The 23,625-nt window shown below is 44.9% G+C and overlaps 2 protein-coding genes across 2 annotated transcripts in view; one reads left to right on the top strand and one right to left on the bottom strand.

The window, feature by feature from the left end:
- LOC139382327 (alpha-2-macroglobulin-like) overlaps positions 1–23,625 on the top strand; it is a 563,422-nt gene that overhangs the window by 356,532 nt on the left and 183,265 nt on the right. The gene's annotated exons all lie outside the window — the stretch shown is intronic.
- The window catches only part of LOC139382324 (multiple epidermal growth factor-like domains protein 6), a 90,432-nt gene that overhangs the window by 5,808 nt on the left and 60,999 nt on the right, over positions 1–23,625 (bottom strand). The window contains exons 24-33 of the mRNA XM_071126252.1: positions 11,742–11,870; positions 10,293–10,421; positions 9,765–9,893; positions 9,362–9,523; positions 8,870–8,998; positions 8,480–8,608; positions 7,719–7,850; positions 2,307–2,435; positions 1,655–1,783; positions 533–661 (exon numbers count right to left, since the gene is read on the bottom strand). Coding sequence (XP_070982353.1) covers positions 533–661; positions 1,655–1,783; positions 2,307–2,435; positions 7,719–7,850; positions 8,480–8,608; positions 8,870–8,998; positions 9,362–9,523; positions 9,765–9,893; positions 10,293–10,421; positions 11,742–11,870 — 1,326 coding nt within the window. The remainder of the gene's footprint in view (positions 1–532; positions 662–1,654; positions 1,784–2,306; positions 2,436–7,718; positions 7,851–8,479; positions 8,609–8,869; positions 8,999–9,361; positions 9,524–9,764; positions 9,894–10,292; positions 10,422–11,741; positions 11,871–23,625) is intronic.

Raw genomic sequence — 23,625 nt, 5'->3', positions numbered from 1 at the left:
ACAACACTCACAACCAACATTCCATCTGTCTGTACTGTTACCACAGGCGGCTGGTGGCACCTTAATTGGGGAGGATGGGCTCAGAGTAATGGCTGGAACGGAATCAATGGAATGGTTTGTGATTTCCATGTGTTTGATGCCATTCCATTCACTCCATTCCAGACATTATTATGAGCCGTCCTCCCCTCAGCAGCATCCTGTGACCTGTAACTGATACTGCACACATAACAGTGGAATTACCTGATATAAACATAGAGACACACTGTAAGCCAGGGATATGGGAAGTTACTGTGCTCACAGTGACTGCTGGTAGCTACTATTCAAAATAACACATTCTTTTGTCATGGCTGTTGGGTCATCTAGCATTGTTTCAATGTTGTAACACACAGAGTAAAAAAAACGAAGCAACTTCAAGAACAGACAGGTAAACTAAAGTAGTACTGAAACACAATTAAACTCAGCTGACCCTTTGCCCTGCCTGACGTTATACTAACGTTATCCGGATGTTGTGTTGATGTCATCCTGAGGTTACCTGTCTCACAGCGTGGTCCCGTCCAGCCCAGCCCACACCTGCAAGTCCCGTCCCTGGCCTCACACAGCGCTCCATTCCGACACACACACGTGTTCCTGCACTGCAGGCCATAGCGCCCCCTAGGACAAGCTGGAGGAACAGCAAGGCGTTCGATTGTAATCATCATCATCATCATCATCACAGCACTACCAAGGCCAGCATTACGTGTAGTTCTGTTCTTTAACTACCCAGCCAGCAGTGAGCCCACCACACAGTTAAACACACACACTAAACACCGACACACACAAACACATACACACACAAGTTTATTTAAGCAGCAGTTAATTAGCGAGATGGCAAAGTGGTCTCATTTGGCAGCGATATAAAAGAATAATCATGTTTCTCTGGGTAATTTAGATTGGGAAAACAATAAGCGAATCACTTTGATTCCCCTGTTTATTTATTTGTTTCCTCGCCAACGCCATCGACACGGAACATGGAAAACGAGCTACTTATAGGTCTCTGTAAACATTCAACACAGGAACATAAGCAGTGGCACGTCCACAGACGTATGGTGCTCACTAGGAGAGCAGAGCGCTTACGAACACCATCATCTGGAATGGATGGAAACTCCCGTTTGCACCCCAGTGGAACTACTGATAAAAGGCGAGGTTAGGGAAACTCAATAACCCTGCTTCTGTTCTCCAGGAGAATACGAGCCTCTGATCATTCATATGGAGAATTTGTTAACTAAATACACATTGAAAGCTAATTTGGTTGGTTGGTTGGTTGGTTGGGTGGATTCCACAGTAGGATGCTGAGGGGAGGAAGGCTCATAATAATGGCTGGAACAGAGTCAATGGAATGGCATGGTTTCCTGGTGTTTGATGTTTTTGATACCATTCCACTCATTCCGCTCCAGCCATTACCACGAGCCCGTCCTCCCCAGTGAAGGTGCCACCAACCTCCTGTGGTGGATTCCCAGTTGCCAATCAGACTCTGTGTTCTTGATGAGTTCATAGCCTGCTTCAAACATTTACTGGTGCATGACAAACAGTGACGGACCGGGAGCCCAAAACTGCTCTTCACATACTCAATGGCCCATAGACACAAGGTTATTTGTTATGTAAAAGTCATTATTACCTTGCTGGCAGGCCTGCCCGATATTACCTGGGGCACAGATACACCTCCCAGTCACAGGGTGGCACTGCCCTCCCTCCCCACAGGAACACAGATGGGCACAGTCCTGCCCAGAGCGCCCCGCCGGACAACCTGGCAGTACGAAGAAAGACATGAAGGCACCATTCAAATGATATAAAAGTGCAGCTTCTTTTCTTCCTCCTCCTTCCTTTAAGTAATCACTGATTAGGAATGACTCAGCAAGTGGAAGCGGCGTGACGGAGCCCTCGCGTTCATCTGTCTAATCATGTCTAATCCCAACAGTCTTCGGACCGATTCCTAGCCGAACACTGTGTATATCTTTATTCATGATTCATGGTCAGAAGATGACTTGTCAAAGACGGTTCATTTTCACCCATGACAGATATGCTGCAGACTTACCAATGCTGCAGTCAGCTCCTAGGAAGCCAGGTGGGCTGCAGACTTACCAATGCTGCAGTCAGCTCCTAGGAAGCCAGGTGGGCTGCAGACTTACCAATGCTGCAGTCAGCTCCTAGGAAGCCAGGTGGGCTGCAGACTTACCAATGCTGCAGTCAGCTCCTAGGAAGCCCGGTGGGCTGCAGACTTACCAATGCTGCAGTCAGCTCCTAGGAAGCCAGGTGGGCTGCAGACTTACCAATGCTGCAGTCAGCTCCTAGGAAGCCAGGTGGGCACTCACAGGTCCCTGTCTCGGTGTCACAGCGGCCGCCATTGCTGCACTTACATCTGGCCTTGCAGTTTAGCCCATATGATCCCTCACGACACTCTGGGGTAAAGGAGAGAGAGGAAGAAAGACATTTCACATTGAGGATAGCAAAGGGACATTTTGGAGAGGTTCTCAAGAGGTTCTCGGAGGTCTCGTACGTCATTAGCCCAGAAGTTGCCCTTCTCCGAGCAGGGCAGTGTAAATAGAATTTTCTTGTTGAGCTCAACACACTACACTATATATGGTAATAGCAGAGCAATGTTTTTGAAAGAGCTGAAATGTATAGACATTTTCCTTATATTTGAGACTTGTTTCATTGAGTTTTTACAGCCTGTTACATTCTGAAATTGTCAGAGTAGCTGCCGGCTACACTGAGCCACGTAAAACTATGGAAGCCCATTCCCGTCACCATATTTTCTATGTGTCATCTAGAATAAACATTTGACAACATGACAGTGCCTTCAGAAAGTATTCACACCCCTTGACTTTTTCCACATTTTGTTGTGTTTCAGCTTGAATTTAAAATATGTGCTAAATATGTGCTTAACCCTTTGAGTATGGTGAAGTTAATAATTACACTTTGGATAGTATATAAATACACCCAGCCACAACAAAGAAACAGGTGTCCTTCCTAACTCAGTTGCTGGAGAGGAAGGATTTCACCATGAGGCCAATGGTGGCTTTAAAACAGTTACAGAGTTGAATGGCTGTGATAGGAGAAAACTGAGGATGGATCAACAACATTGTAGTTTCTCCACAATACTAACCTAATTGACAGAGTGAAAAGCGTAAGCCTGTACAGAATAACAATATTCCAACAACATGCATTGTGTTTGCAATAAGGCACTAAAATTCAAACTGCAAAAAAAAAAATTACTTTATGTCCTGAATATAAAGCCTGATTCATAGGGAAAATAAACACAATACATCACTGGGTACCACTCTTCATATTTTCAAGCATCAAATCAAAATCAAACCGAATTTATTTATATAGCCCTTCGTACATCAGCTGATATCTCAAAGTGCTGTACAGAAACCCAGCCTAAAACCCCAAACAGCAAGCAATGCAGGTGTAGAAGCATGGTGGTGGCTGCATCATGTTATGGGTATGCTTGTGATTTTATTTATTTATTTATTTATTTCACCTTTATTTAACCAGGTAGGCAAGTTGAGAACAGGTTCTCATTTAAAATTGCGACCTGGTCAAGATAAAGCAAAGCAGTTTGACACACACAACAACACAGCGTTACACATGGAGTAAAACAAACATACAGTCAATAATACAGTAAAAAAATAAGTCTATATACAATGTGAGCAAATGAGGTGAGATAAGGGAGGTAAAGGCAAAAAAAGGCCATGGTGGCGAAGTAAATACAAAATAGCAAGTAAAACACTGGAATGGTAGATTTGCAGTGGAAGAATGTGCAAAGTAGAGATAGAAATAATGGGGTGCAAAGGAGCAAAATAAATAAATACAGTATGGGGAGAGGTAGTTGTTTGGGCTAAATTATAGATGGGCTCTGTACAGGTGCAGTAATCTGTGAGCTGCTCTGACAGCTGGTGCTTAAAGCTAGGGAGATAAGTGTTTCCAGAGATTTTTGTAGTTGGTTCCAGTCATTGGCAGCAGAGAACTGGAAGGAAAGGCGGCTAAAGGAAGAATTGGTTTTGGGGGTGACCAGAGAGATATACCTGCTGGAGCGCATGCTACAGGTGGGTGCTGCTATGGTGATCAGCAAGCTGAGATAAGGGAGGACTTTGCCTAGCAGGGTCTTGTAGATGACCTGGAGCCAGTGGGTTTGGCGACGAGTATGAAGCGAGGGTCAGCCAACGAGAGCGTACAGGTTGCAGTGGTGGGTAGTATATTGGCTTTGGTGACAAAACGGATGGGACTGTGATAGACTGCATCCAATTTATTGAGTAGGGTATTGGAGGCTATTTTGTAAATGACATCGCCAAAGTTGAGGATCGGTAGGATGGTCAGTTTTACAAGGGTATGTTTGGCAGCATGAGTAAAGGATGCTTTGTTGCGAAATAGGAAGCCAATTCTAGATTTAACTTTGGATTGGAGATGTTTGATGTGAGTCTGGAAGGAGAGTTTACAGTCTAACCAGACGCCTAGGTATTTGTAGTTGTCCACATATTCTAAGTCAGAACCGTCCAGAGTAGTGATGTTGGACGGGCGGGCAGGTGCAGGCAGCGATAGGTTGAAGAGCATGCATTTAGTTTTACTTGGATTTAAGAGCAATTGGAGGCCACGGAAGGAGAGTTGTATGGCATTGAAGCTCATCTGGAGGGTTGTTAACACAGTGTCCAAAGAAGGGACAGAAGTATACAGAATGGTGTCGTCTGCGTAGAGGTGGATCAGAGACTCACCAGCAGCAAGAGCGACATCATTGATGTATACAGAGAAGAGAGTCGGTCCAAGAATTGAACCCTGAAGCACCCCCATAGAGACTGCCAGAGGACCGGACAACAGGCCCTCCGGTTTGACACACTGAACTCTATCAGAGAAGTAGTCGGTGAACAAGGCGAGGCAATCATTTGAGAAACCAAGGCTATCGAGTCTGCCGATGAGGATGTGGTGATTGACAGAGTCGAAAGCCTTGGCCAGATCAATGAATACGGCTGCACAGTATTGTTTCTTATCGATGGCGGTTAATATACTGTTTAGAACCTTGAGTATGGCTGAGGAGCACCCATGACCAGCTCTGAAACCAGATTGCATAGCGGAGAAGGTATGGTGGGATTCAAAATGGTTGGTTATCTGTTTGTTGACTTGGCTTTCGAAGACCTTAGAAAGGCAGGGTAGGATAGATATAGGTCTGTAGCAGTTTGGGTCAAGAGTGTCCCCCTCCTTTGAAGAGGGGGATGACCGCAGCTGCTTTCCAATCTTTGGGAATCTCAGACGACACGAAAGAGAGGTTAAACAGGCTAGTAATAGGGGTTGCAAAAATTTCGGCAGATAATTTTAGAAAGAAAGGGTCCAGATTGTCTAGCCCGGCTGATTTGTAGGGGTCCAGATTTTGCAGCTCTTTCATAACATCAGCTGACTGGATTTGGGAGAAGGAGAAATGGGGAGGGCAAGTTGCTGTGGGGGGTGCAGTGCTGTTGACCGGGGTACGGGTAGCCAGGTGGAAAGCATGGCTAGCCGTCGAAAAATGCTTATTGAAATTCTCAATTATAGTGGATTTATCAGTGGTGACAGTGTTTCCTAATCCTCAGTACAGTGGGCAGCTGGGAGGAGGTGTTCTTATTCTCCATGGACTTTACAGTGTCCCAGAACATTTTTGAGTTTGTGTTGCAGGAAGCAAATTTCTGCTTGAAAAAGCTAGCCTTGGCTTTTCTAACTGCCTGTGTATATTGGTTTCTAGCTTCCCTGAAAAGTTGCATATCACGGGGGCTGTTCGATGCTAATGCAGAACGCCATAGGATGTTTTTGTGTTGGTTAAGGGCAGTCAGGTCTGGAGAGAACCAAGGGCTATATCTGTCCCTGGTTCAACATTTCTTGAATGGGGCATGCTTATTTAAGATGGTGAGGAAGGCATTTAAAAAAAATAACCAGGCATCCTCTACTGACGGGATGAGATCAATATCCTTCCAGGATACCCCGGCCAGGTCGATTAGAAAGGCCTGCCTGCTGAAGTGTTTCAGGGAGCGTTTGATAGTGATGAGTGGACGTCGTTTGACCGCTGACCCATTACGGATGCAGGCAATGAGGCAGTGATCGCTGAGATCTTGGACAAGGGAGTATTTTTTGTTGATAAAAATAAGTGGAATAGAGCTAAGCACAGGCAAATTCCTGGAGGAAAACTTGGTTCAATCTGCTTTCCAACAGACATTGGGAGACAAATTCACCTTTCAGCAGGACAATAACCTCAATCACAAGGCCATACACTGGAGTTGCTTACTAAGACGACATTGAATGTTCTTGAGTGGCCTAGTTCCAGTTTAGACTTAAATCGGCTTGAAAATCTATTGCAAGACTTGGAAATGGCTGGCTAGCAATGATCAACTACCAAATTGACAGAGCTTGAAGAATTAAAAAAATTATAATGTGCAAATATTGTACAATCTAGGTGTGCAAAGTGCTTAAAGACTTACCCAGAAAGACTCACAGCTGTAATTACTGCCAAAGGTGTATTGAATACATATGTTGAATACTTATGTAATGAAGATATATTAGTGTTTTATTTTTCATAATTCGTTTTTAAATGTAGGAATTTTTCTTCCACTTAGAGTATTTTGTGTAGATCGTTGACAAAAAATGACAAATTAAATCCATTTTAATCCCACCTTTTCCACAAAATGTGGGAAGAGTCTAATTTTTATTGAATGAAACACTATGGGATGGTACATTTCATGCTAACATCATGCTTTCATTTGTGTTTGGAATTCATTATCAGTTTATACGTTTAAATGTTAATAAGCTAAATGTCCCTTACCTTGAGCTAAGAGATGGTGGGGCATCTAAACCCTTGTGGGGCATTTAAGCCCTGAACAATGCCTCAAGACCACAGCCAATTGCATGCAAACAACAATGCAGCTAACTTGGCTAGTCTTGCGAGCAAGTGAGCTAGCCAGCTAGTTAGCTAGGTAGTTTTGTTAGCTTTAATCCCACCTTGTAACACAACAAAATGTGGAAAAAGTCAAGGGGTGTAAATACTTTCTGAAGGCACTGTAAACATTTGGAAATTATGTCTAAGAATAACCCAAAAAATGTGGTGAATGAAGATGCTTCTGAACCGAAGAAAAATGTGTTGTCTGGCTTTCAGGAAATGGCAGTTAAAGACAAAGACACTGACTTTTGAATACCGATTTTAGACCCAATCACCATCTCTTCAAACGAAGTAAACTCCAGTTTGTAACATTCTTTACGAAATGGGCTTTTAAATGAAATGTGTTTCAATATAGTGAGTATGATAAACTAACGAAAATGTACATTTGTATGAACTTTTTGATATTTTTATTTAGATGTTTTGAAAATACTAATATTAATGGACCAGAATACCAAAGAATCAGAAATCAGAGGTTACGGTTACCACAACCAAAATTACCCCGGGGCCATGTTTAGCCTGCCCTGCACGGAGAAACGAGAGAGAGAGAGAGAGAGAGAGAGAGAGAGAGAGAGAGAGAGAGAGAGAGAGAGAGAGAGAGAGAGAGAGAGAGAGAGAGAGAGCGACAGAGACAGAGACAAAGAGAACGAGACAGAGACAGAGACAGAGAGACAAAGACAGACAGTACACTTATTCAAACTCATTCTTCGTATAGTGCACTGCAATTCCATTGTTGAAGCCACACAGTCATTTCACAGAAGTGGACTACCCAACACTAGTCACTACTTACTGAGTTCACAGCGGTTTCCGTAGTAACCAGGCAGACAGGCACACCTTCCAGTGACAGGGTGACACTGCTCATGGTCCCCAGAACACTGGCACATCTGGCTACAGTTCAGCCCGAACACACCTGATGGACACGCTGCAGGAGACACAAGCATGTACAATAAGGACGGAAGGAGACGGACATAGAGGCACACACTAAAACACTCAATATGATCTGGTTTACATTGCAACATGGTGTATGCTTGTACATTCATTTCCAAACCCAATCTCTATGCGGACATAATATAATGTAAGCACTCACTCACATTCAAATACCCATTCACACTCAGACAATGCAGTAGTTCACAGACACTCACATTCAAATACCCATTCACACTCAGACAATGCAGTAGTTCACAGACACTCACGTAGTCACACAAGGGAAGATAAATCTTTGAAACAAACATGTTTTTTTCTCTCCCTGAAACCACAGCACTTACTGAGGCAGCGTGTAGGACAGATAAGAAACGACTCCAGACTAAAGAGGCAATTACAGCGCTGTCATTATGCAAGTCTGCCTTCCAAAAGCCCTTATCCACCCAGGAGACAAAAACAATGTCTCCTGTTTTACTTGGCAACCCGAGTGTAACGTTTATCAGATGTCTGCTGAGTGTGTGAGAGAAAGGAGGGAGTGGGGGGAGAGGAGAGGGGGAGAGGAGAGAGGAGGGTGTGGGGGTGTGTGTGTGTTTAAAGAGAGGTGGTGAGATGGTAGGGATGTGCTCTTACTCTCCTCACAGCCATTCCCAGTGAGACCAGCAGGGCAGCCACATGTCCCAGCAACGTGGTGGCAGGACACCCCAGACTGACACTGACACCGCTGGGCACAGGAAGCACCGTAGACCCCAGGCAGGCAGGCTGGGGCACATCAGACACACATTCATCACTAACTAATGTATATTCACTTTAAACAGTGACAATTGTTGTTGTGTGTATAACTGCCTTGTTTAAATAAAGATGAACACAGTCCCAGGTATGCATTCAATTAAAACATGGATGGATTTGAAAAACGAATGTCAATTGTTTTCTACGGAGTTGACCTCTCATAGTATAACTTAAGTATGTATGATTTGATAATGTGTTGTTTCCAAAGGGTCCCTTTCCGGCTCCGACACTCACGTTTGTCGCACTGGGCCCCTCTCCATCCTGGGTGACATTTACACCTGCCTGTCACACGGTGGCAGCTTGTCCCGTGGCCGCACTGACACCTCTGCTCACACCCTTCTCCATGGAGACCGTCTGGGCAGGCTGCAGCACAGACACATGGGTGGTGTTCAGTAGGGCACAACGTAGCAATATGGTTTAGAAACGGTCTGAAAACGAACATCTGTGTTCTTATTTGAAAAGTACAGGTAGGACTTCCCCATTTAATTATGTTTCAAAATGTTTTCTCCCTTCAGAACATGACCCAACTGCTCTCTCCTTTAAAGACAGAAACAGGTGATTGGGTTTATCTCAATAGTCATTAGTGGCTTTCTTTCCTCAACTCCTGTCCTTCATCAACACTGAACAGGGTAGCAGAATGCATATCTCTACGTTGGCTTCTGACAGACTGCTTTCACCTATCCAAAGAGATGAGGGAGGAAGCCAGTCTAAACTATTGGGATGCACCTCTTGCATTTGGAAGCAGTGATGTCAGGTCACTTGTCTGACAGTGCTCTCCAGTCCAGCCAGGGGGACAGCTACACCCCCCAGTCACTCTGTCACACGCCCCTCCGTTCTGACAGCTGCAGGTTTGTGTGCACCCCTCTCCATAGGACCCCTCCCCACAGTCTAGGAGAGGCAGAGAACAGAGGCCTCAGATCACACAATATATCCACCACACAATGAGCTGAATCCTAACCAGGAATCCATGTTACTGACTCGGGCTTTCTAGTAAATCATGCATTGATGCCAATGGGAGATTTGCACAAGAATTTGATCCCAGGTTAGATTTGGACCAAGGTGAGTACAGCTATGAACGCCCTAAATCCTCTGGTTGATTTGACCTCCAGGGACAGAGGGGTGGACTCACCCAGCTCGCAGGCTGCTCCGGTCCATCCTCTGGGGCAGGAACACTGGCCAGTCACCCTGTCACAGAAGCCTCCATGCTGGCACAGACACCGCTGGGAACAGTCCTCTCCATACCTCCCAGCAGGACAGGCTGAACACAGTAGTACACACACAAACACACACACAAAAATAAATGTAATCAGAGGTTGTCATTGTTCAATACAATTCAGACAGATAGAAATGAGGATGAGGATTCAGTTAGGCTGCACTGAGTTTATGTTCGAAAACAACTTACACAGACCAAACACGTACAATTATTCTATTCATACACTCACCAACTGCTGTGATATTTAATCGTAATTGGAATAAATTAATATTAATCACCTATCACTTGCTGTTTTAGGGAATGTTTTACAGAAAGATATTCTGGTAGAAGAGAGATTTCAGTTCCATGCAGAGCTCCTGATGTGCTGGGTTAGTTTAAGGTTAGGTTAAGGTTAGTTTAAGGTCAGACTGGGCCCTATACTGGGTTGACCGATGAGCCACTCACCCTCTTGGCATCTGGCTCCGGTCCAACCGGCTCCACAGCTGCAGCGGCCGCTGATGTGGTCACAGGTGGCCCCGTTCTGACACTCACAGCTCCGGCTACAGTTCTTCCCGAAACCACCCTCAGGGCAGGCTGCCTCCCACACAGGACAGGATACACAGTCATATACTTAAATATAAGTCAGCATTTTATACAATAGCACTAATATGAAGTGGTCTGCTCTACTGGAAGTCTGGACACAGATATACAGACCCTAATTTGAGCCAGTTTGCTACAGCAGGAAAGTAATCCAGTAGCAACAGGAAATGTGAATTATTATGTGGATTATAATTAATAGACATTTTTGTAAGGGGTGATACATTTTTCTTAATGGAATGTCAAGTCTGAAATTTCAAAAGTGGGAAATACAAAGTTCAGAAGTCATTTGAAACCTCAAACACACTACAAGTTTTAAATGTCCTGCATCACAGGAATGTAATCCTGCAACAGGATGATCAAATTTAAAACTTTGTGTATTTAAGGTTTAAAAAGTCTTCTGAACTTTGTAATTTCCACTTTTGACATTTCAGACTTGACATTCCCTTAAGACAAATGTATCACCCCTTACAAAAAATGTCCATTAATTACAATCCACATTATAATTCACATTTACTCTTGTTTTTCTGCTGTAGCAAACTGGCTCAAATGAAGATCCTACGTCTGTATGTGGTTTAGCCAATTCCTTTTTGTCATTCAAGACTGACAAGGGACATGATGGAGTGGTTGACTGAAAAAGAAACATATCTGATCGATGGAGAGATATGGCTTCAACGTCCTTGTCTTGTATTTCTTGCTTGGGATATGGCCAAATCCATACGTTTACGCGTCTGTATAGAGCACATTCATTTGACCTATCTGAACTAGTCGCTAATGATCGATGTCTGAAATGAAATTACATTTGAGTAACGAGAGAGAGATGGGGAAACAAACTAACCACAGCAACTTGTCATTAAGCCACGCAAGTGGGTTTGGGCTGACTCTTGGCTTCGGGTAATCAGGACCACAAAACATGCTTTGGGGAGACCAGGCCCTCTCGAATAAGAATTGAGAATGACATGGTCTGATCTTTAAGAGGGCATTTCACTAGATCCATTAAAACTGCATGAAGACTTTAGAGAGCAGTGAATAGAGACTTTGCATGACAGTACCGAGGGTAAAACTGATGGTCCTAAAACGTGGATGTATTTATCCAGAATCTGATGCAATTAACGCTGTACGCTGGAGGGACATCCTACCAGCCCCCCTACACCCCTCCCACCCCTTACGCATCCCTAAAAATGGAATTGGCAGGGTATCGTTAAAAAGATAATTGTTTTCAAACACATGGGAGATGGTATTTAGGGTGAGAGGATGCCGTGATGGGCCGGTAGAGAGGCTCCCTCACACCCCGTTTTAATGATGTGGCTACCCTACCCAGAATGCAGTGTGGTCCCGACCAGCCAGGGGTGCAGAGGCAGGCTCCTGTGATGTGGTGGCAGCGGGCACCATTCCTGCACTCGCACATCTGGCCACAGTCAAGACCGTAAAACCCGTCCGGGCACACTGCAAGCCAAGATAAAACATCCTCTGGTTAGGGACTGGCAGCTTCACACACAGAGGTAAGGATGCCAACTTTTTCCTCTCTCTCTTCCTGTGTCTCTCTCGCTCTCTCTTTCTGTGTCGCTGTCTCTTTGTGTGTCTCTCTGTCTCCCTCTCTCTCTCGTTCTGTGTCTCTCTCAGTCTCTTCCTGTGTCTCTCTCTTTCTCCCTCTCGCTCGCTCTTTCTGTGTCTCTCTCGGTCTCTTTCCCTCTCTCTTTCTCTCTCCCTCTCTGTCTGATCTCTCTCTCTCTCTCATCTCTGTCTTACCACCTACCAAAAATACCATATGAAATTGCAGTACCCTGCTCTAGCAGTTCATTTGTGGAGCGTCTGCATTCGTTAAGTGAGCTCACGTCCCACATGTGAGGAGTATCCGTGCCACATCAAAGCCTGCAGAGACACGGGGGCCGGGCCTCCCCCTGAGGGGGTGGGAGAGAGGGGCACACACACACACCAAGGACTGGTAATTAGAACACCTGCTGGGCCCACAGGCCTGTCGTCAGGGTCTAGGATCCCAGCCCAAAACAAAGCCAGGTTACTGCACACACACACACACACACACGCACACACGCACACACGTACACACGTACACACGTACACACGTACACACACACACATACACACACACACACACACACACACACACACACACACACACACACACACACAGTAGATAGTGCATAGACACATTCAGTATATAATGCATATAGACACTTGCACACATACACTCCTGCTACCACTGGTGTTCAGTAATGCCAGTGGTCTGTTTTCCATTCATAGAGAGAGAGAGAGCAGGGGGAGCTGATAGTTGAAGAGCTAATAGTTGAAACTGTCTGTGGAGTCAGTAGACAACCATGGAGTTTAGTAAACATATTGTCTGTGGCCCAGAACAGGTCCACCAGTGATGTTATGGAAAAACCTTGTATAAATGTGGAGGGATGAAGAGGGGGCTTTCCCACTGTGCTGTAAACATTGCCTAAACGCTCGACTAAACTGTGAAACAGGCAGGAATGCCCGTGTTTACTCAGTGATTCTCGTTGATTGCTCAATTTGTCACTGAAAAGTGCAAGATCACAGAGCAACAGCTCTAATGACAACACTTACTATCAGTTGGTATGTTAAGAGCAGTTACTATAACACAGGCACAGCATCATTTATGTCTTTGTTTGGGGAAAAGCTGCGCTCGCTTGGCTGTGTTCCTGATTGATTAACGGATGCAGTAGGACACACCTCCTTTTAGCCCTAGTGGTGTGTGGGGAAGGCTGGCACTGGTTTGGGCACTGACTGCTGCTCAGTCTGAACATATCTCTTGTTCCAATTGACCCTATGCCAAATAACCCATCTCATATGCTGTACATACATTGGTACTTTTGGCCTGACCGTGCCTTTTCTCTTAGCCTGGTCCCAGATCTGTTTGTGCTGTCTTGCCAACTCCTATGGCCATTGTCATGCCAAACATGAGCAAAGCATAGGAGTAGCCAAGACAGTACAAATACATCTGGGGGATCAGGCTACTTTTTCCCACGCTGCCACTATAATCTGCCTATGTGGTGGTTCTACTATAAAGTTATACTGTCTCATTACAGCCTGAGCAGAGAAGATAATGCCATGGATCCATCTGTGTGTCTGTGGTGCTGTGCGTCTGTGGTGCTGTTTGTCTGTGGTGATGTGTGTCTGTGGTGCTGTGTGTCTGTGGTACTGTGTGTCTGTGGTGCTGTGTGTCTGTGGTGCTGTGTGTCTGTGGTGCTGTGTGTCGGTGGTGCGGTTTGTCTGTGGTACTGTGTGTCTGTGGTGCCGTGTGTCTGTGGTACTGTGTGTCCGTGGTGCTGTGTGTCTGTGGCGCGGCGTGTCTGTGGTGCTGTGTGTCTGTGGTACTGTGTGTCTGTGGTGCTGTGTGTCTGTGGTGCGGTTTGTCTGTGGTGCTGTTTGTCTGTGGTGCTGTGTGTCTGTGGTGATGTGTATCTGTGGCGCAGGGCTATTTTTTAAGGTGCTGGGGCGCACATTTATTTTTCAATTATGTTATTATTTCTCAATCAAAGTTTGTACCAACAGATGCACCTTATTCAATATTTACCAGTGAAATGTCCAAACTCCAAACTGTATATTTTATGATATTTTTATATTTAACCTTTATTTAACTAGGCAAACCAATTAAGAACAAATTCTTACTTACAATGATGGTTTACCAAGAGGCAAAAGGCCTCCGATGGGGACGGGGGCTGGGATGAAAAATAACATGTAGGACAAAACACACATCATGACAAGAGAGACACCACAACACTACATAAGACCTAAGAAAGCAACACAAAATGGCAGTAACACAACATGACAACAACATGGTAGCAACACAACGTGGTACAGTATCAGCATAAACATGGTACAAACGTTGTTAGGCAAAGGACAAAGGGCAAAAAGGTAGATACAACAATGCATCCCGCGAAGCAGCCACAAGTGTCAGTAAGAGTGTCTATGATTGAGTCTTGAAATGTAGAGATGGAGAAAAAAAACTATCCAGTTTGAGTGTTTGTTGCAGCTTGTTGCCAATCATCTGCATGCCAATCATTTGATCTCAATCAGTTCCATGGGAATATGAATTTAGATCTTCTTGAAGGACTGTTTCTAAGTGAATTAGAGCCGATGGTGTTTTAAAACTATTAGCCTTTCTTGTATTTAGTTCCAATCAAGGCATAGGCTATCCTACCTAGTGTTGCGCGCTGTTGATTTTTGGCTGCATTAGAACAAAAACTGTGACTATTCAGCTACAACGAGCGTCCTTAAAGCTCCATAACAAACTGTTTTGAGGACAGCCGTTTTAGCAACACCTCATAGAGTTTTCTGTCTTTGGCTTTTCTCGTTAGGGAGTGAAGTTTATGCATCATAAGGGTTACATGAATATAATCAAACCTCTCTGAAATGAAAATGGATGGCCCTCCCTTCAACAAAATACATTTGACCTTTTCTGATCCGGAACCCAAAATAATAATTGAAACATACAGTGGATAGCAGAGAAGATGGCTAAAATATCGCCTTCATAGTATAAACATTACATAAATCTATAATCGTATTTGCAGGACCGAGAAAAGAAATTGCCTTTAATAAACATTCCATGCAATTCAATTTTTACCAGATTTTTTTTTTTATGTCACACAAATTACCGAAATTACAGGCTAAGAATGGACAGAGAGATAGGCCTATGTATTCATCTTATCATATTTCTCCATTGCCAAATCAGTGTGTTTTGTTTGCAAACTGTCCCTGTTCGCAAATAATTAAATCTGAGACATTATTAGGTATCTGAGCATGCTACATTCAAAAGTTAGGCCTACCTTTCCACCCCAAACAGAGAGGCCTACCTTTCCACCCCAAACAGAGTAGGTATACCTTTCCACCCCAGACAAAGTATGTTCTACCTTTCCAACCCAGACAGAATAGGCCTACCTTTCCACCCCAGACAGAGTAGGCCTACCTTTTCAACCCAGACAGAGTAGGCCTACCATTCCAACACAGACAGAGCAGGCCTACCTTTCCACCCCAGACAGAGTAGGCCTACCTTTCCAACCCAGACAGAGTAGGCCTACCTTTCCAACACAGACAGAGTAGGCCTACCTTTCCAACCCAGACAGAGTAGGTCTACCGTTCCAACCCAGACAGAGTAGGCCTACCTTTCCAACCCCAGACAGAGTAGACCTACCTTTCCAACCCAGACAGAGTAGGCCTACCATTCCAACCCAGACAGAGCAGGCCTACCGTTCCAACCCAGACAGAGTAGGCCTACCTTTCCAACCCCAGACAGATTAGGCCTACCTTTCCAACCCAGACAGAGTAGGCCTACCATTCCAACCCAGACAGAGTAGGCCTACCTTTCCACCCCAGACAGAGTAGGCCTACATTTCCAACCCAGACAGAGTAGGCCTACCTTTCCAACCCAGACAGAGTAGGCCTACCATTCCAACCCAGACAGAGCAGACCTACCTTTCCAACCCAGACAGAGTAGGCCTACATTTCCACCCCAGACAGAGCAGGCCTACCTTTCCAACCCAGATAGAGTAGGCCTACATTTCCACCCCAGACAGAGCAGGCCTACCTTTCCAACCCAGACAGAGTAGGCCTACATTTCCACCCCAGACAGAGCAGGCCTACCTTTCCAACCCAGACAGAGTAGGCCTACATTTCCAACCCAGACAGAGCAGGCCTACCTTTCCAACCCAGACAGAGTAGGCCTACATTTCCAACCCAGACAGAGCAGGCCTACCTTTCCAACCCAGACAGAGCAGGCCTACCGACACAGGCATTTCTTTTTTACTGTTGGCTACTCTTCCATGGCTTAACCCAATGAGAGGTCACAAGTTTTTCCCTAAAAGCTGTCTGGGTTTAAACATATTCTATTGTACAGAAAGTGAATAGCTTAATCAATTCATAGTGACAGAATTAGATTACTTCACAAGCAAAGTCCATTCTTTATCTCCTCGGCTATAGAAGGTTGTAGCTCAGCCTCTGAATGTCAAAGAAAGCAAACAACGATATCCCCATATGCAGTTTGCCGGATATTTTACAGCTTGTTTCTAGTATTGCGGACCAAAGCTATAGATCACTTTACATAATCAGATCTGTTTTTTTTCTAATTTTCTTTAATAAAAGGAAGTCCTATGGCATACTCTAATTCATTTGAGTCTTGGTTTTAACTTAATAGCCCTTCACTGACACAGAGGTGTGCTATTTAAAGAGTGCATGGTGGGTGGAGGAATTGACCGACAAATCGATGGATATAGCAGCTCATAGCCTAATTTTGCCTGTCAAACAGGTAGTCCTACCTCTTATTTCTTAAATAGGAAGAAATAGACTCCAACACAAAGCTCTTTCGTTGTTAGTAAGTCTAATTAAAATGATGGTTGAAATGAATTATGCCTTCATGAATTTGCCTACTTTCAGCACCATAAGCTGTCCATTTCTGATTGTGCAGTGGCTGCTGCTTCATGTTTCAGCACCACAATGTAAATGACTTGAATCTGGCTTATTGTGAGGTTAATAACTCTGATAAATACATCAAGGGCAAGAAACATATTGTTTTTATTCAAATCAATTACAGTAGTAGTAAGCTATTAAAGTTGACATCCGGTCCTCCGGTTATCTTCGAGCTCTCCTTCTAAAACTGAACAGAACATTAGCTAAAGGATAATATTGCATTTTCTGGAATAGGCCTAAAAAAATAAAAATGTTGGTTCGGCAGCACAAAAGAAATTATGCATCAGCATGATCAGAGCAGGCTGGGGCTCAGGGTTGGAATATCCATTACAGTGTGTAATGCAGCCTCGTTTTATTTACACCATCCCACTGTTGCATAAGACTCAGGACGGAAGTACATTTTCCTTCAAATATAACTTTGCTCTGTGCCTCCCCCGAGCATGCACTTCATAGCCTATAGCCACCCTAAATAGGTTTGATATTGTGAGCCCAGCAGAGAATCAGAAATGAGCGACGATCTACAGCATAATAAGCAACTGATTCTAAAACACTTAGTAATACTGAAATTTCATCAACTACAAATTACAGAGCCTTGCAAGTATTCACCCCCCTTGGCATTTTTTCTATTTTGTTGCATTACAACCTGTAATTTAAATGGATTTTTATTTGAATTTCATGTAACGGACATACACAAAATAGTCCAAATTGGTGAAGTGAAATGAAAAATAAACAACGGAAACTGATGCATGCATATGTATTCACTCCCTTTGCTATGAAGCACCTAAATAAGATCTGGTGCAACCAATTATGTCACATAATTAGTTAAATAAAGTCCACCTGAGTGTAATCTAAATGTCACATGATCTGTCACATGATCTCAGTATATATATACACCTGTTCTGAAAGGCCCCAGAGTCTGCAACACCACTAAGCAAGGGGCACCACCAAGCAAGCGGCACCATGAAGACCACGGAGCTCTCCAAACAAGTCAGGGACAAAGTTGTGGAGAAGTACAGATCAGGGTTGGGTTATAAAAAAATATCTGAAATTTTGAACATCCCACGGAGCACCATTAAATACATTATTGAAAAATTGAAAGAATATGGCACCATAATAAAGCTGCCAAGAGAGGGCCGCCCACCAAAACTTACGGACCAGGCAAGGAAGGCATTAATCAGAGAGGCAACAAAGAGACCAAAGATAACCCTGAAGGAGCTGCAAAGCTCCACAGCAGAGATTGGAGTATCTGTCCATGAGACCACTTTAAGCCATACACCCCACAGAGCTGGGCTTTACAGTAGAGTGGCCAGAAAAAAAGCCATTGCTTAAAGAATAAAATAAGCAAACACGTTTGGTGTTCGCCATGTGGCATGTGGAAGACTCCCCAAACATATGGAAGAAGGTATTCTGGTTATTGAGGTTATTCTGGTTATTATTCTAAAATTGAGCTTTTTGGCCATCAAGGAAAATGCTATGTCTGGCACAAACCCAACACCTCTCATCACCCCGAGAACACCATCCCCACAGTGAAGCGTGGTGGTGGCAGCATCATGCTGTGGGGATGTTTTTCATCGGCAGGGACTGGGAAACTGGTCAGAATTGAAGGAATGATGGATGGTGCTAAATACAGGGAAACTCTTGAGGGAAACCTGTTTCAGTCTTCAAGGGATTTGAGACTGGGACGGAGGTTCACCTTCCAGCAGGACAATGACACTAAGCATACTGCTAAAGCAACACTCGAGTAGTTTAAGGGGAAACATTTAAATATCTTGGAATGGCCTAGTCAAAGCCCAGACCTCAAGAGAATCTGTGGTATGACTTAAACATTGCTGTACACCAGCAGAACCCATCCAACTTGAACAAGCTGGAGCAGTTTTGCCTTGAAGAATGGGCAAAAATCACAGTGGCTAGATGTGCCAAGCTTATAGAGACACCCCCCAAGAGACTTGCAGCTGTAATTGCTGCAAAAGGTGGCTCTACTTTGGGGGTGGAATAGTTATGCACAGTCAAGTTTTCTGTTTTTTTGTCTTATTTCTTGTTTTTTTCACAATAAAAAATATTTTGTATCTTCAAAGTGGTAGGCATGTTGTGCAAATCAAATGATACAAAGAGCCTAAAAATCTATTTTAATTCCAGGTTGTAAGGCAAAACAAAATAGGAAAAAATGCCAATGGGGTGAATACTTCTGTAAGCCACTGTACATGATCCTCCTATGGATTAGTTAAAACAAATACTAAACCCTCCCCTTGACTGAAATTAAAAAATAATCACCCTCCCCTATTTTCCTCCAGGTACTTATTCTATAAATTTAGATCCATCTCTTAAGTCGGATTTGGCCCGCTCAAAGTGAGCGAGTGAGCACAGAGCATGTTGGACCAGGAAAGAGCTCGCAACCCAGCGCGTTCCCAATACTCACCCTACTTTTGCCACTTGTTGCTGCAGTTCGGCAGTGGACTCAGCGAATTGGTTACCTCTAGGCTGCTACACATACAGTGCATTCAGAAAGTATTCAGACCCCTTGACTTTTTCCACATTTTGTTACGTTACAGCCTTATTCTAAAATGGATTAAACAGTTTTTCCCCTTATCAATCTACACACAATGCCCCATAATGACAAAGCAAAAACAGGTTTTTAAATTTTTTTGCAAATTTATAAATAAAAAAACTAATGTATCACATTTACATAAGTATTCAGACCCTTTACTCAGTACTTTGTTGAAGCACCCTTGGCAGGGATTACAGCCTGGAGTCTTCTTGGGTATGACGCTACAAGCTTTACACACCTGTATTTGGGGAGTTTCTTCCCTTCTTCTCTGCAGATCCCCTCAAGCTCTGTCAGGCTGGACCGAAAGCGTCGCTGAACAGCTATTTTCAGTTCTCTCCAGAGATATTTGATCGGGCTCAAGTCCAGGCTCTGGCTGGGCCACTGAAGGACATTCAGAGACTTGTCCCGAAGCCACTCCTGTGTTGTCTTGGCTGTGTGCTACCGACAAGTGTCATTGTCCTGTTGGAAGGTGAACCTTCGCCCAAGTCTGAGGTCCTGAGCGCTCTGGAGCAGGTTTTGATCAAAGATCTCGCTGTACTTTGCTCTGTTCATCTTTCCCTCGATCCTGACTGATCTCCCAGTCCCTACCATAGAAAAACATCCCTACAGCATGATGCTGCCACCACGGTGCTTCACCGTAGGGATGGTGCCTGTTTTCCTCCAGACGAGGCACTTGGCATTCAGGCCAAAGAGCTTAGCCTTTGTTTCATCAGACCAAAGAATCTTGTTTCTCGTGGTCTGAGAGTTCTTCAGGTTCTTCAAACACCAAGCGGGCTGTCATGTGCCTTTTACTGAGAAGTGGCTTCCGTTTGGCCACTCTACCATAAAGGCCTGATTGATGGAGTGCTGCAGAGATGGTTGTCCTTCTGGAAGGTTTTCCCATCGCCACAGAGGAACTCTTGAGCTCTGCCAGAGTGACGATCGGATTCTTGGTCACCTCCCTGACCAAGGCCCTTCTCCCCCGATTGCTCAGTTTGGCCGGGCGGCCAGCTCTAGGAAGGATCTTGGTGGTTCCAAGCTTCTTCCATTTAAGAATGATGGAGGCCACTGTGTTCTTGGGGACCTTCAATGCTGCAGAAATGTTCTGTATCGGAGCTCTACCGACAATTCCTTCAACCTCATGGCTTGGTTTTTGCTTTGACATGCACTGTCAACTGTAGCACTTTATATAGACAGGTGTGTGCCTTTCCAAATCACGTCCAATCAATTGATTTTACCACAGGTGAACTCCAATCAAGTTGTAGAAACATCTCAAGGATCATCAATGGAAACAGGATTCACCTTAGCTCAATTTCGAGTCCCTTAGCAAAAGTCTGTATACCTTTGTAAATAAGGTATTATTTACATAAGTAACTAAATGTGGAAAAGTCAAGGAGTCTGAATACTTTTTGAATGCACTGCATTTATTTCGTTTGTCATTCTATCGTTTTCCATGGAATTTTTGTGGTAACTAAATAGAATTCATTTAGAATTTATCAGAATTCATTTTCCAGAAATATTTTGACCAGCTCTGTGTATTCTCATGTTGAAGCGAGTCTGTTTTACTGAGGCAGCAGTACAACCCTGGTGCTGTCTCTGTGGAGCTGTCTCTCTGGTGCTGTGTTTCTGTGGTGCTGTCTCTGTGGTGCTGTGTGTCTGGGGTGCTGTGTGTCTACGGTGCTGTGTGTCTACGGTGCTGTGTGTCTACGGTGCTGTGTGTCAACGGTGCTGTGTGTCTGGGGTGCAGTGTGTCTGGGGTGCTGTGTGTCTGGGGTGCAGTGGGTCTGGGGTGCTGTGGGTCTGGGGTGCTGTGTGTCTACGGTGCTGTGTGTCTGTGGTGCAGTGTGTCTGGGGTGCTGTGTGTCTGGGGTGCTGTGTGTCTACGGTGCTGTGTGTCTACAGTGCTGTGTGTCTACGGTGCTGTGTGTCAACGGTGCTGTGTGTCTGGGGTGCAGTGTGTCTGGGGTGCTGTGTGTCTGGGGTGCAGTGGGTCTGGGGTGCTGTGGGTCTGGGGTGCTGTGGATCTGGGGTGCTGTGTGTCTGTGGTGCTGTGTGTCTAAGGTACTGTGTGTCTGGGGTGCTGTGTGTCTAAGGTACTGTGTGTCTGCAATGCTGTGTGTCTGGGGTACTGTGTGTCTGTGGTGCTGTGTGTCTGTGGTGCTGTGTGTCTACAGCGCTGTGTGTCTACAGTGCTGTGTGTCTACGGTGCGGTGTGTCTACGGTGCTTTGTGTCTGGGGTGCTGTGTGTCTGGGGTACTGTGTGTCTGTGGTACTGTGTGTCTGGGGTGCTGTGTGTCTAAGGTACTGTGTGTCTAAGGTGCTGTGTGTCTGGGGTACTGTGTGTCTGTGGTGCTGTGTGTCTACGGTGCTGTGTGTCTGGGGTGCTGTGTGTCTGGGGTGCTGTGTGTCTGGGGTACTGTGTGTCTGGGGTGATGTGTGTCTACGGTGCTGTGTGTCTACGGTGCTGTTTGTCTGGGGTGCAGTGGGTCTGGGGTGCAGTGGGTCTGGGGTACTGTGTGTCAACGGTGCTGTGTGTCTGGGGTGCAGTGGGTCTGGGGTACTGTGTGTCTGGGGTGCAGTGGGTCTGGGGTGCTGTGTGTCTGGGGTGCTGTGTGTCTGGGGTGCTGTGTGTCTAAGGTACTGTGTGTCTGCAGTGCTGTGAGTCTGGGGTGCTGTGTGTCTGTGGTACTGTGTGTCTGGGGTGCTGTGTGTCTGGGGTACTGTGTGTCTGGGGTACTGTGTGTCTGCAGTGCTGTGTGTCTGGTGTACTATGTGTCTGTGGTGCTGTGTGTCTACGGTGCTGTTTGTCTGGGGTGCTGTGTGTCTACAGTGCTGTGTGTCTACGGTGCTGTGTGTCTACGGTGCTGTGTGTCTGGGGTGCTGTGTGTCTAAGGTACTGTGTGTCTGTGGTACTGTGTGTCTGGGGTGCTGTGTGTCTAAGGTACTGTGTATCTAAGGTACTGTGTGTTTAAGGTGCTGTGTGTCTGGGGTACTGTGTGTCTGTGGTGCTGTGTGTCTACGGTGCTGTGTGTCTACGGTGCTGTGTGTCTGGGGTGCTGTGTGTCTGGGGTACTGTGTGTCTGGGGTGCTGTGTGTCTCAGGTGCTGTGTGTCTGGGGTACTGTGTGTCTGGAGTGCTGTGTGTCTGGGGTGCTGTGTGTCTGGGGTGCTGTGTGTCTGGGGTGCTGTGTGTGTGTGTGTGTGTGTGTGTGTGTGTGTGGTGGTAGTGGCCATAGAGATACAGTGTACTTTTTCATTCTATGATGGTGGCACAGTACTGGTGGTATTTAGTCAACATCTGGTCAGATGGCTCTGATTGTCTCTAGACCTTGAGCTGCTGGCAGAGATGCAGAGATGCCAGACTGATGCCATGTTTGATGCCGGGGTGTGAGTAGAGGAAGAGGTACATTTCACCATGACATTCACCACAGCCCACTTTTTCTGACCAGCAGACCTCTAGTAATTTAGTAACCTATGTAATCTTCAGCCAACACAGTTATAGGGTTATCAATTATCTTTATCAATTTACAAAATGTACTTAGTTTACATTGGAGATCAACCAAATCTTAAAATTATCTAAATGGGTTAATTTACTATTCTTAATTTGAAGGGGTAAATTTTTTTTTTTCTGAATTCTCCTTTACATACACATTTAAAATACATAGATAGATTTTGGGATGCTGGTTTGAGGCTACCAAACGCCATAGCCAATCCTTTCCACAAGAAGAGAGCGATTGGTTTCCACTTAATCCCAGAGTGAAGTGTCAATTGAGATTGGCCTGGCCTGGCTTGCTATTTCAACTGTGGATGGAAGGTTTAAATTGTCTGCTGTGCCTCAGTACTGGGAGTCCTCAGACTCCATCAGCCACCAGTGTGCTGCTAGCTACATCGCTGATTAAATTAGCTCTTTAAAGGAGCAATCTGGGATTTGAAAAACAACAAACTGGCACAACCACTTATTTTGGGTAAACAGCTGAGGGTTGGAGAAATGTAACGACTCGCAAATTCATGGATGTAAGGACTGGTCATCCATAGATCAAAATTATAGTTTTAACCATGTTTGATGTGTGGTTTTTAGAAACAACGGAGTGAAACAAACTCATATTGACAGGGGTAAGAGAGTTGAACTAAGCTCATGAGGCATTTATGAGTTATATTCTTTAAGAATCAATGGCTATATGTCATTCATTCGAATGTTCAAAAATGGATGTACCAATCCCTGATTGCCCCTTTA

The sequence above is a fragment of the Oncorhynchus clarkii genome, chromosome 24 (assembly GCF_045791955.1).
Source record: "Oncorhynchus clarkii lewisi isolate Uvic-CL-2024 chromosome 24, UVic_Ocla_1.0, whole genome shotgun sequence".
In the NCBI taxonomy this organism is placed as follows: Eukaryota; Metazoa; Chordata; class Actinopteri; order Salmoniformes; family Salmonidae; genus Oncorhynchus; species Oncorhynchus clarkii.
This window is presented reverse-complemented; position numbering and strand designations above follow the sequence as displayed.